Consider the following 12759-nt stretch of genomic DNA (forward strand, 5'->3'; position numbering starts at 1 on the left):
GCACTTATAATTGTGCACTTTGCCCACTACTGTATTAAAGACATGCTCCGGAACTTTTGCGACTACCAAGTATTTTTTTAAACCGCCTGCTTTGGACTGGATGTGTCAGTGTTCAGACCCCCCCGCAAGGTCTCTGTGTTCTATGCCAGTGATGTGAGGTAGTACACAATTTAGCTGAATGCTACTTTCAGAACTACTGGCTAAAATGTATACAAAAGTACCGGAGAATCTCTTTAACATGTTCTTGTGGCGGAAAACAACTTTGATTAGGCACCTTATATCCCTTCTACCCTTTAATGGCTTTAAGAGACCAAATCTCTTTCTATATGAGCTCCTTTTGAACGCTGTAAAACTAAGTATTTTGCCTTGTATTGTCCTCCTCTGAAATGATTATATTTTCAAGAGGATGCACCTTATTGACTTGCCCCTCCTTGTGGATCAATTCTAAAGTTGGGTGTTGATATGACACAAATGAAAATCAATGGACTGTATGTGGCCTATTGCTTCCAGCACAACCAACTGGCACAATGTGGGTCCCTATTTCAATCATGTGAAACTCTGGTGACTTGGAAACGTGTATCATGAGTTTGAATTATGTATAAAGTTTATTGTTTTTAAGACTGCAGTACTTGTATGTATGAAGACTAGTGTTGGAGGACTTGATACAGGGCTGTTTTTGAACAAGTGTTTTTCTAATGTATGTTCAGATGCATGTTTGTATTGTTTTGCATTTATTTTGAAAACGTTTGCAGACTATGCTCTCCCCAACTGTCATTTAAATGACAGGTTTTGACATTAGTAGAACCAAGACATTTGTTTCTTACCTGTAAGCCATGTCCTATATGCTCTGGTCACTGGGTTCCATGCTCATCATAAACATTTCAAATTGGGCTGCATGTTATGCTGTGAAATCGTTAACGTTTTCATGCAGGAACAGTTATTTGTACCATAGTTAAGGTAGAAGATGCATTTGAATTTTGAGATCCATATAGTGCATGAAATAATCACCTGACTGCAGATGAGACAGCATTATGTGCTTGTATTAGAAAAGTTGTTTTTAATGGTTTTATAATCTTTATTTATGATTAATCCTGTCTCAACTTCAACTAATAGCTTGTATGGCGTTTTACTGTTAATGTGTAAAAATATATTTTTTGCCCGGTGGCTCTTTGCCTTCTTCAGTTGGCAACTCTCAATGTATCCACGTTACTCTTTTTTTTGTACAGTAGACGTGACATTGTGACCATAGTACATGACTGTTTTTATCCTAGTACAATAATTCTTACCTGTCTGTCCTCTTTGCTATTTCTCAATATTTAGAAAGGTGCTTGTTTAGTACTAATACCCAACAGTTGAATACGTAACTTTAATACATGCTTAACAGTTTTCCTATTAGATTGTGCACACAATCTTTTAACCTGTCTTTTTAATATACTATTCTGCTAGCTACAGCTATAATGGATAATGTCAGTCAGTCTCCTTTCTCCTACTGTATTTATTAAGTTATCTATGAGAAGAATGTTTGGTTTCTGGATATGTCGAGGTGCTTTGGGAAAATTGAGTTTATTTGCAAACATTATGGTAAACCAAGGAATTTTTAATGTTGAGACAGAGTAGCCTTGGAGCTGAAAACTCAGTGGAAAAAGCTTTAGTCCCCTGAGCCATAGACTTTGCAATGCTTTTTAATTGAAATCAAACTGTTTTTTGAGGCTGTGGCTTGATTTAGACAAATATATATTTTATAGTTGTTTTGAGGACAAAATACAATACATTTGGACGAAAAGGCGTGTATTTTGGTGTCTTTATAAAATATTTACCTTCAAAATATGACTGGAGTTTCTCTTATAGAAAATAGAGCATTTCATTGAAGAAAGTAAAGCGTCTGTCATTGGAACATATCACCCCGGAACACATTCTATTTTTTTCTGTTTCCCAACGGTCATATTAGCTTGTAACACTGCACACGTTGACGTTTGTTTTGTTTTTTAGTGTCGGTAAAATTTGAATTCACTGTCATCGTTTGAAATGGAGATTTTCGGTAGCACCTTTGACGATTCGGTGTTCGAGGAATCAAGAGCGAAGCCAACTGTTGTTGCACTGTCGTCTTACAATGCAAAGTTCTGTGAAGCAGAGGTGAGTTAACTCGCTACCCAACGTTAAGTAGCATCATTTTTTTTGCTAGCATTGCAATGTATGGATATTTTGAACTATGTTGTCTATTTCAACAGTGGTTTTGGGAGAGCATCGACACAGAGGACATTTTGGAGAAGCAAAAGATCTTCAAATTTCGAGCTGATATGGCGTACAGGCGAAAGAACTTCCAGGTATTGACCCCTCTTCCCTTGAGTAATTTAGTTACACATTGTCTATCATATCCATCTAGTATCCAAATGCGTTTCTCATCTGTTAACTATATCCATTTCCCCAGGAAGCTTTAAACGCCTACACTACCTGCCTTTCCTATATCCCTGACGGCAACCTGACCATTAGGCGGGACATAATGGAGGGAATGGCAAGGTGCTGTTGTCACCTGGGGAAGAGAGTGGAGGCCCTGGAGATCACAGAAACACTTGTAAGAACCGTTGCTGTTGAGTGAGTCTTATCTTTATACATTGTAACATAATATGGTTTTTATTATACATTAATAATACAGAATACCTAGTCTTGTTGTCCAACCAGCTCTTGTCTGTGGTTACAGTATACCAGGTAGTAAAATGTTTGTTTTGAAATTCATTCCATGGCCAGAAAAATGAAGCCTCCAACACCTGTCACCTCACGGGTCTACTTCATCTGACTGCGAACGTCCACGAGCGCTCGGAGACCTCAGGAGCCAGGTCACTTGTCTGCAGCAGCTGTGTTCTCTCCACCCCTACCACCAGTGGCACTGGATGAAGCTGGCACAAAGCTACCTTCATCTCCTTCAGTCTCTGTCATCACCCTCAGGCTCCAGTCCTCTTCAACGGGGAGATGACTCTCAGACTGAGGAGCAACTGAAGGAAGAGCGGGACGGCGTTTGGCTCAAGGCCTGCATGTGTTTTGTCCGGGCCAGGTAAATAATCAGTGAGAGACAAGCAGAGATTCTATATGGAATACCATGGCTACAAGCTTGTTGGGCAGTCTTTAGGACTGGTTTCCCAAACACATATTTAGATTCTCCATTGAAAGTGCATCTTAGTGCAGTTTAAAGGCTTACTTTACCTCTGGGAAATTGGCCCTTGGCTTAAAGCAGAGAGCATATTTACACATTCATCCTAAATGTCACTGTTTAGCACAGTCTTTGTCTTGTGAAGATGGTTGTTTGACTGTATTATGTTGCCTTGCCAGACTCGTCCTCAGGGCATTAAAGGGCCAACAGTCATCCTTTGTTCTCCAGAACAGTGAGAGAGCCCTACAGAAGGCTGATGAGGCTCTACGGTGTCTGGAACCGAAAGACACCACACTACAGCTAGTCTCTGAGGTGAGACCGGTTAGAGACACAGTACATAGACTACTGTTCTCACATGGTGTCTATTCATCAAATTATCTTCTGGTATGTTTAAATTAAAGGCTTGCTGGCACCAAGATGTCATGGTTTTGCTTTTAGATGTATTACAATTGACGATGCACATGTTCTGAAAAGGTAAGAGGGTACGCTTCTGACCAGATTGATCATGCATCGTTATTGATTTGCCCTTCAGGTGATGTCAGAAGATGTAATTCCAGAGAGGATGAGAGAGGACAACCAGGATGGAGAGAGCTTGGCAGGTCTCTCTCTGAAGGACTTTGAAGACAGGTGGTGGAACAGACTGGTACAGACAGGAGTACTGAAGAAGGATGGACCTAAACTACCCTCTGTAAAACCTAACTAGGCTACACATTTTGATGAATGGATTTATTTTTTACTTCTGCGTGTAACAATGTGGTGACCGCCTTATGAAATTAAATAATGTCTAAATGTCACACTTCAATCTACAGTAAAGTTGAATTAGATAATTGCTGTATTGAATTTCAAAGTAGAACCATTTGTAAAAAGTGTGAGGTTGGACACATTTTAGAAAACTACTGATTTGCCATTCTGCATTACCTCGCGCTCGACAGTGTATGGATCAGAAGGTATGTTAAGAGGCCCGGCCCTTGGCTAAGAAGCGTAGCACACATCACTAGGCTGTCACTTAGGGTGGTTCAATCAGGGTGGATGGGTCTGTGACATGTTGTTTTGACTCCATTGAATTAACATGTACTGAAACACAAAGCTCTCAGCCTGGAGGCAGACAATTATCATCCTTATGAGATAATGATGTGATTGAAGTACTACTCCTGTACTCCAGGCATCAAGCAAAGGAAAACAGGCACATTTACTCAGTTACTTGCCCATTTTCAGTTGAGAACATAATTGACCTCACAGGGTGTACTGTCAAATTTCAGTATGATGCCATTTCAGTTATTTAGGAACAGTAAACCACTGGCCAGTCTTGAGAAGTGGGTGTCTGTCCAACAATCCGGTTGTCCCTCCATAAAGAAGGTAATTGCTGTTAAAGGGTCGCCAGGTCAGGTTGTCTCCAGTACTATAATCACTGGAGAAGGTTCTCTGGAACATGACGGGCCTGGTTGCAGTGTGTCTCTGTGTGATCCAGTCAAACCTGTGGCTCCGGGGACCTGTGTAGTAAGGCTGATTCACCAAGCACTGGGAGGTTGGCTGAGTGTTGGGGTGTCTCTGCTGGGAGGTTGGTGGTGCTGTTGGCTGAGTGTTGGGGTGTCTCTGCTGGGAGGTTGGCTGAGTGTTGGGGTGTCTCTGCTGGGAGGTTGGCTGAGTGTTGGGGTGTCTCTGCTGGGAGGTTGGTGGTGCTGTTGGCTGAGTGTTGGGGTGTCTCTGCTGGGAGGTTGGTGGTGCTGTTGGCTGAGTGTTGGGGTGTCTGTGCTGGGAGGTTGGTGGTGCTGTTGGCTGAGTGTTGGGGTGTCTCTGCTGGGAGGTTGGTGGTGCTGTTGGCTGAGTGTTGGGGTGTCTGTGCTGGGAGGTTGGTGGTGCTGTTGGCTGAGTGTTGGGGTGTCTCTGCTGGGAGGTTGGTGGTGCTGTTGGCTGAGTGTTGGGGTGTCTGTGCTGGGAGGTTGGTGGTGCTGTTGGCTGAGTGTTGGGGTGTCTCTGCTGGGAGGTTGGCTGAGTGTTGGGGTGTCTGTGCTGGGAGGTTGGTGGTGCTGTTGTGTTGGGGTGTCTCTGCTGGGAGGTTGTAGTTGGCTGAACCGTTGGGGTTTGGCCAGAGTATCTGAGCTGGACTGTGGTGGTTGGTTGAACCATAGCCTGGTTGTTGAAGTTTCTGTTCTGGGTTGTGGTACCAGGACTGGGGCAAGGAAGGTTTGTCAGTGGGGTTGAGGTGGCTGCTGCTTGATGGGTGATAAGCGGCCTGGTCAGGTTGAACTCCGTTGCCACTGAGAGGAAGGCTGGTACAGGCTTGGAGCTGGCATAGAGCTTCCTAAACTCCAGGTCGAAAGGCTCGACCGCGCTGCCCTTGAAGAGTACAGCCAGGCTTCTGTGGACCTGCCAGGACAGCCAGGTGAAACTGAGGAATAGACCACAATGAACAAATATTACTACTACAAACATTGCTGAAAATTCAAACAAGCATCATAATTGTAAACAACTGAGTCATAATGCATTGATCTACCTATTCAGAATGACGTCAAACTTTGATTTACCTATTCAGAATGACATCAACCAGAATGACATCAACCATCATAATGTTGATCTACCTATTCAGAATGACATCAACCATCATAACGTTGATCTACCTATTCAGAATGACATCAACCATCATAACATTGATCTACCTATTCAGAATGACATCAACCATCATAACGTTGATCTACCTATTCAGAATGACATCAACCATCATAACATTGATCTACCTATTCAGAATGACATCAACCATCATAACATTGATCTACCTATTCAGAATGACATCAACCATCATAACATTGATCTATTCAGAATGACATCAACCATCATCACATTGATTTACCTATTCAGAATGACATCAACCATCATAACGTTGATCTACCTATTCAGAATGACATCAACCATCATAACATTGATCTACCTATTCAGAATGACATCAACCATCATAATTGATCTATTCAGAATGACATCAACCATCATAACATTGATCTACCTATTCAGAATGACATCAACCATCATAATGTTGATCTACCTATTCAGAATGACATCAACCATCATAACATTGATCTATTCAGAATGACATCAACCATCATAACATTGATCTACCTATTCAGAATGACATCAACCATCATAACATTGATCTACCTATTCAGAATGACATCAACCATCATAACATTGATCTACCTATTCAGAATGACATCAACCATCATAATGTTGATCTACCTATTCAGAATGACATCAACCATCATAACATTGATCTACCTATTCAGAATGACATCAACCATCAAAGCATTGATCTATTCAGAATGACATCAACCATCATAATGTTGATCTACCTATTCAGAATGACATCAACCATCATAATGTTGATCTACCTATTCAGAATGACATCAACCATCATAACATTGATCTACCTATTCAGAATGACATCAACCATCATAATGTTGATCTACCTATTCAGAATGACATCAACCATCATAACATTGATCTACCTATTCAGAATGACATCAACCATCATAACATTGATCTACCTATTCAGAATGACATCAACCATCATAACATTGATCTATTCAGAATGACATCAACCATCATAACGTTGATCTACCTATTCAGAATGACATCAACCATCATAATGTTGATCTACCTATTCAGAATGACATCAACCATCATAACATTGATCTACCTATTCAGAATGACATCAACCATCATAACGTTGATCTACCTATTCAGAATGACATCAACCATCATAACATTGATCTACCTATTCAGAATGACATCAACCATCATAACATTGATCTATTCAGAATGACATCAACCATCATAATGTTGATCTACCTATTCAGAATGACATCAACCATCATAACGTTGATCTACCTATTCAGAATGACATCAACCATCATAATGTTGATCTACCTATTCAGAATGACATCAACCATCATAACATTGATCTACCTATTCAGAATGACATCAACCATCATAACATTGATCTACCTATTCAGAATGACATCAACCATCATAACATTGATCTATTCAGAATGACATCAACCATCATAACATTGATCTACCTATTCAGGATGACATCAACCATCATATCATTGATCTATTCAGAATGAGATCAACCATTGTGATTGTGACATTGATGTGACTATTAGCTAATTATACAACAGAAATGTACCTGTATGATCCAGCCAGCACTGAAGTGCAGTCAATGATCATGAACTTCTCTTTGATCTGTCCAGTGACTTTCCTTCCAGACTTTGCACAATACGTCTCTCCTTGTATACTACGGACCGACATTTTCTGCAGACAGAATACGGTGGCATTTCATGTAGCAGTGAGTGAATGACAAACACAAAAAGCTATCATCAAATTGCTAGTTTACAGTAAAGTTAAAAAGATGAAATGTCTGAAAGGTGTACCTTTTAAAAAAAAAATATATATATATATATTTAACCAGGCAAGTCAGTTAAGAACAAACTCTAATTTACAATGACAGCCTAGGAACAGTGGGTTAACTTCCTTGTTCAGGGGCAGAACGACAGATTTTTACCTTTTTACCTCGGGAATTCGATCTTGCAACCTTTCGGTTACTGGCCCAACGCTCTAACCACTAGGCTACCTGCCGCTCTAACCACTAGGCTACCTGCCGCTCTAACCACTAGGCTACCTGCCGCTCTAACCACTAGGCTACCTGCCGCTCTAACCACTAGGCTACCTGCCGCTCTAACCACTTGGCTACCTGCCGCTCTAACCACTTGGCTACCTGCCGCTCTAACCACTTGGCTACCTGCCGCTCTAACCACTAGGCTACCTGCCGCTCTAACCACTAGGCTACCTGCCGCTCTAACCACTAGGCTACCTGCCGCTCTAACCACTAGGCTCCCTGCCGCTCTAACCACTTGGCTACCTGCCGCTCTAACCACTAGGCTACCTGCCGCTCTAACCACTAGGCTACCTGCCGCTCTAACCACTAGGCTACCTGCCGCTCTAACCACTTGGCTACCTGCCGCTCTAACCACTAGGCTACCTGCCGCTCTAACCACTAGGCTACCTGCCGCTCTAACCACTAGGCTACCTGCCGCTCTAACCACTAGGCTACCTGCCGCTCTAACCACTAGGCTACCTGCCGCTCTAACCACTAGGCTACCTGCCGCTCTAACCACTAGGCTACCTGCCGCTCTAACCACTTGGTTACCTGCCGCTCTAACCACTAGGCTACCTGCCGCTCTAACCACTAGGCTACCTGCCGCTCTAACCACTAGGCTACCTGCCGCTCTAACCACTAGGCTACCTGCCGCTCTAACCACTAGGCTACCTGCCGCTCTAACCACTAGGCTACCTGCCGCTCTAACCACTAGGCTACCTGCCGCTCTAACCACTAGGCTACCTGCCGCTCTAACCACTAGGCTACCTGCCGCTCTAACCACTAGGCTACCTGCCTCCCCACCTTTTACAATCATTAGTGTCATCTAAATATCATGATGAAAAGGACCATAAGCAGAGACTCACAGTGAGATGATTACTGTTGATCTGTAGCATCTCACACATGTTGACAAAGACCTGCAGGTTGATATGGTCCAGGAGCAGGTAGACCAACACGTTCCTCTTCCTGGTTGCCTCCAGTATGTCACAGAACATCTCCACATCACTGAATGTGTCCATTACAATGGCCAGAACCTGCAGACATATCACATGTTTGCTGTGATTGGTATCTTCCACATTATTAGTTATTATGTACTTGGTATTATAAACTGGGTGGTTCGAGCCCTGAATGCTGATTGGCTGACAGCCGTGGTATATCAGACCGTATACCACGGGTATGAGAAGATTTATTTTTACTGCTCTAATTACGTTGGTAACCAGTTTATAATAGCAATAAGGCACATCGGGGTTTGTGGTATATGGCCAATATACCACAGCTACGGGCTGTATCCAGGCACTCTGCGTTGCGTCGTGCTTAAGAACAGCCTTTAGCTGTGGTATAGTGGCCATATACCACACCTCCTTGGGCCTTATTGCTTAATTATAGACGGTACTGAATCTGCTTGATCAAACTCTCATCACATCATTATCCAACTTTGTAAACAGCTGCAAAAATATAATGTAGGTATAATCATGACAGTAGATTGACATCTCCAAATAGTTAACAGTGAAAGTTATATCACGTACCATTGTGGCCTTGCTGATGAACTCTCTGAGCAGGTCTTTCATGCTGGCTGCTCTATCAGACTGGAAGTAGACCTCTACACTGGGTTCGCCCTGCAGGCGGTAGCTCCAGTCCTCTGCTGGCCAGCCATGGTCCAAGCCAGGGGGCTCGCTCTCAGACACGGATGGACAACAGGTGTCTGTCTGGGAAGAGGTGGTGGAGCCCTCTGCCTGGTCGTCACTCTCCGTCCCACACAGACTGCTGGTGCTCAGGTCTGTAGTGTTCTCCAGGATATAACCTTTAAAAAAACATAAGTGATAATACATTGGCTTAATATCTAGTGCTTTTTACACAATGCTTCTCAGGGAGGAAGCCCTTTACAGTTGTGCAACAAATACAGTACTGGAACAGACTGATGGTTTAAGGTAGATAAGAGGAGGAACAGACTGATGGTTTAAGGTAGATAAGAGGAGGAACAGACTGATGGTTTAAGGTAGATAAGAGGAGGAACAGACTGATGGTTTAAGGTAGATAAGAGGAGGAACAGACTGATGGTTTAAGGTAGATAAGAGGAGGAACAGACTGATGGTTTAAGGTAGATAAGAGGAGGAACAGACTGATGGTTTAAGGTAGATAAGAGGAGGAACAGACTGATGGTTTAAGGTAGATAAGAGGAGGAACAGACTGATGGTTTAAGGTAGATAAGAGGAGTCAGGAACAGACTGATGGTTTAAGGTAGATAAGAGGAAGGAACAGACTGATGGTTTAAGGTAGATAAGAGGAGTCAGGAACAGACTGATGGTTTAAGGTAGATAAGAGGAGGAACAGACTGATGGTTTAAGGTAGATAAGAGGAGGAACAGACTGATGGTTTAAGGTAGATAAGAGGAGGAACAGACTGATGGTTTAAGGTAGATAAGAGGAGGAATAGACTGATGGTTTAAGGTAGATAAGAGGAGGAACAGACTGATGGTTTAAGGTAGATAAGAGGAGTCAGGAACAGACTGATGGTTTAAGGTAGATAAGAGGAGTCAGGAACAGACTGATGGGTTAAGGTAGATAAGAGGAGTCAGGAACAGACTGATGGGTTAAGGTAGATAAGAGGTGGAACAGACTGATGGTTTAAGGTAGATAAGAGGAGGAATAGACTGATGGTTTGAGGTAGATAAGAGGAGGAACAGACTGATGGTTTAAGGTAGATAAGAGGAGGAACAGACTGATGGTTTAAGGTAGATAAGAGGAGGAACAGACTGATGGTTTAAGGTAGATAAGAGGAGGAACAGACTGATGGTTTAAGGTAGATAAGAGGAGTCAGGAACAGACTGATGGTTTAAGGTAGATAAGAGGTGGAACAGACTGATGGTTTAAGGTAGATAAGAGGAGTCAGGAACAGACTGATGGGTTAAGGTAGATAAGAGGAGGAACAGACTGATGGTTTAAGGTAGATAAGAGGAGTCAGGAACAGACTGATGGTTTAAGGTAGATAAGAGGAGGAACAGACTGATGGTTTAAGGTAGATAAGAGGAGGAACAGACTGATGGTTTAAGGTAGATAGGAGGAGGAACAGACTGATGGGTTAAGGTAGATAAGAGGAGGAACAGACTGATGGGTTAAGGTAGATAAGAGGAGGAATAGACTGATGGTTTAAGGTAGATAGGAGGAACAGAGTAGAAAAAAAGACCAACCTTTCTCCTCCTTGGACAGGAAGTCCACCTCGCCCTCTCCGGCCAATACTTCCTGGTACATGTCCAATCCCTGGTTCAGCAAGGCGTCCATGGCCAATCTGGTGCTCTCGTTGTGGCTGAGGTCAATGTCGCCCGACACCAGGGAGACAGATGGGTTTTTCATCTCCTGTACACGCCGCCTCACCTTTCCCACCGGCTTGGACTTCAGGTACCACTGAACAGACAGGCCGTTGCTTTGCAGGTTCATAGTGAAGCTGTACAAGGCTCTCTGATCAACACGTATTACCTGTAGTTACCTACTGCTGCTACTGAGTGAAAAACCCTGGTGGAGACAGACAGGGATGGAGTAGCAGCTGTGAGGTTTCTGAGCCCTGCCCCCCCCAATCAGTTGTACAGTTGGCTACACCCATAGAAGTAGAATTACGTTGACTTGAATGGGGATGCCCAGTCTAGTATTGTTATTTCTATGAGTACATTCCACCTGTGGGTTGCAGTGTGCTGGGGGGGACAGGTGAGCTGTTATGGGATTGAGAGCGTGACAGAGACCTGCTGTTTAAAGCACTCCCTCTAGTTGAGTGACAGAGGTGAACATGGCTGTCTGATCAGCTCAGTGGAGGCTGATAACACCTGACTGCACTCTTCACAGACTTGTCACTGCAATGTGTGTCTATCACTCTCTCACTGTGTCGAAAGCGTTCCACAGGGATGCTGGCCCATGTTGATTCCAATGCTTCCCACAGTTGTGTCAAGTTGGCTGGATGTCCTTTGGGTGTTGAAACCGTTGAGCGTGAAAAAACCCAGCAGCGTTGCAGTTCTTGACACCTACTGCCATACCCCGTTCAAAGGCACTTCAATCTTTTGTCTTGCCCATTCACCCTCTGAATGTTACACATACACAATCCATGTCTCAATTGTCTCAAGGCTTAAAAATCCTTCTTTAACCCGTTTCCTCCCCTTCATCTACACTGATTGAAGCCAAGTTATCGTTACTCACCCTGTGTGCATATCCAAGTTATCGTTACTCACCCTGTGTGTATAGCCAAGTTATTGTTACTCACCCTGTGTGCATATCCAAGTTATCGTTACTCACCCTGTGTGCATAGCCAAGTTATCGTTACTCACCCTGTGTGTATATCCAAGTTATCGTTACTCACCCTGTGTGTATAGCCAAGTTATCGTTACTCACCCTGTGTGTATAGCCAAGTTATTGTTACTCACCCTGTGTGTATAGCCAAGTTATTGTTACTCACCCTGTGTGTATAGCCAAGTTATCGTTACTCACCCTGTGTGTATATCCAAGTTATCGTTACTCACCCTGTGTGTATAGCCAAGTTATCGTTACTCACCCTGTGTGTATAGCCAAGTTATCGTTACTCACCCTGTGTGTATAGCCAAGTTATCGTTACTCACCCTGTGTGTATATCCAAGTTAGTTACTCACCCTGTGTGTATAGCCAAGTTATCGTTACTCACCCTGTGTGTATATCCAAGTTATCGTTACTCACCCTGTGTGTATAGCCAAGTTATCGTTACTCACCCTGTGTGTATATCCAAGTTAGTTACTCACCCTGTGTGTATAGCCAAGTTATCGTTACTCACCCTGTGTGTATATCCGTTATCGTTACTCACCCTGTGTGCATATCCAAGTTATCGTTACTCACCCTGTGTGTATAGCCAAGTTATCGTTACTCACCCTGTGTGCATATCCAAGTTAGTTACTCACCCTGTGTGTATAGCCAAGTTATCGTTACTCACCCTGTGTATGTATTATAACTCATAT

General features: G+C 43.2%; 2 protein-coding genes across 2 annotated transcripts; one reads left to right on the forward strand and one right to left on the reverse strand.

The window, feature by feature from the left end:
- Positions 1-1941: 1941 nt before the first annotated feature.
- ch076 (CH076 protein) lies at positions 1942-3936 on the forward strand. The gene is given in 7 exon segments (NM_001141473.1): positions 1942-2133; positions 2229-2324; positions 2429-2572; positions 2746-2813; positions 2816-3049; positions 3325-3457; positions 3678-3936. Coding segments are annotated over 7 exon segments (954 nt in total). The 5' UTR covers positions 1942-2025; the 3' UTR covers positions 3849-3936.
- Positions 3937-4420: 484 nt separating this feature from the next.
- Positions 4421-11724, reverse strand: LOC106598492 (protein FAM83A). The gene is made up of 5 exons (XM_045719281.1): positions 10981-11724; positions 9320-9594; positions 8660-8827; positions 7326-7450; positions 4421-5534 (listed from the first exon to the last, which is right to left on the reverse strand). The coding sequence occupies exons 1-5, from the start codon at positions 11225-11227 to the stop codon at positions 4421-4423; spliced, it is 1929 nt and encodes a 642-aa protein (XP_045575237.1). The 5' UTR covers positions 11228-11724.
- Positions 11725-12759: the final 1035 nt, after the last annotated feature.

Source organism: Salmo salar, chromosome ssa05, assembly GCF_905237065.1.
Source record: "Salmo salar chromosome ssa05, Ssal_v3.1, whole genome shotgun sequence".
In the NCBI taxonomy this organism is placed as follows: domain Eukaryota; kingdom Metazoa; phylum Chordata; class Actinopteri; order Salmoniformes; family Salmonidae; genus Salmo; species Salmo salar.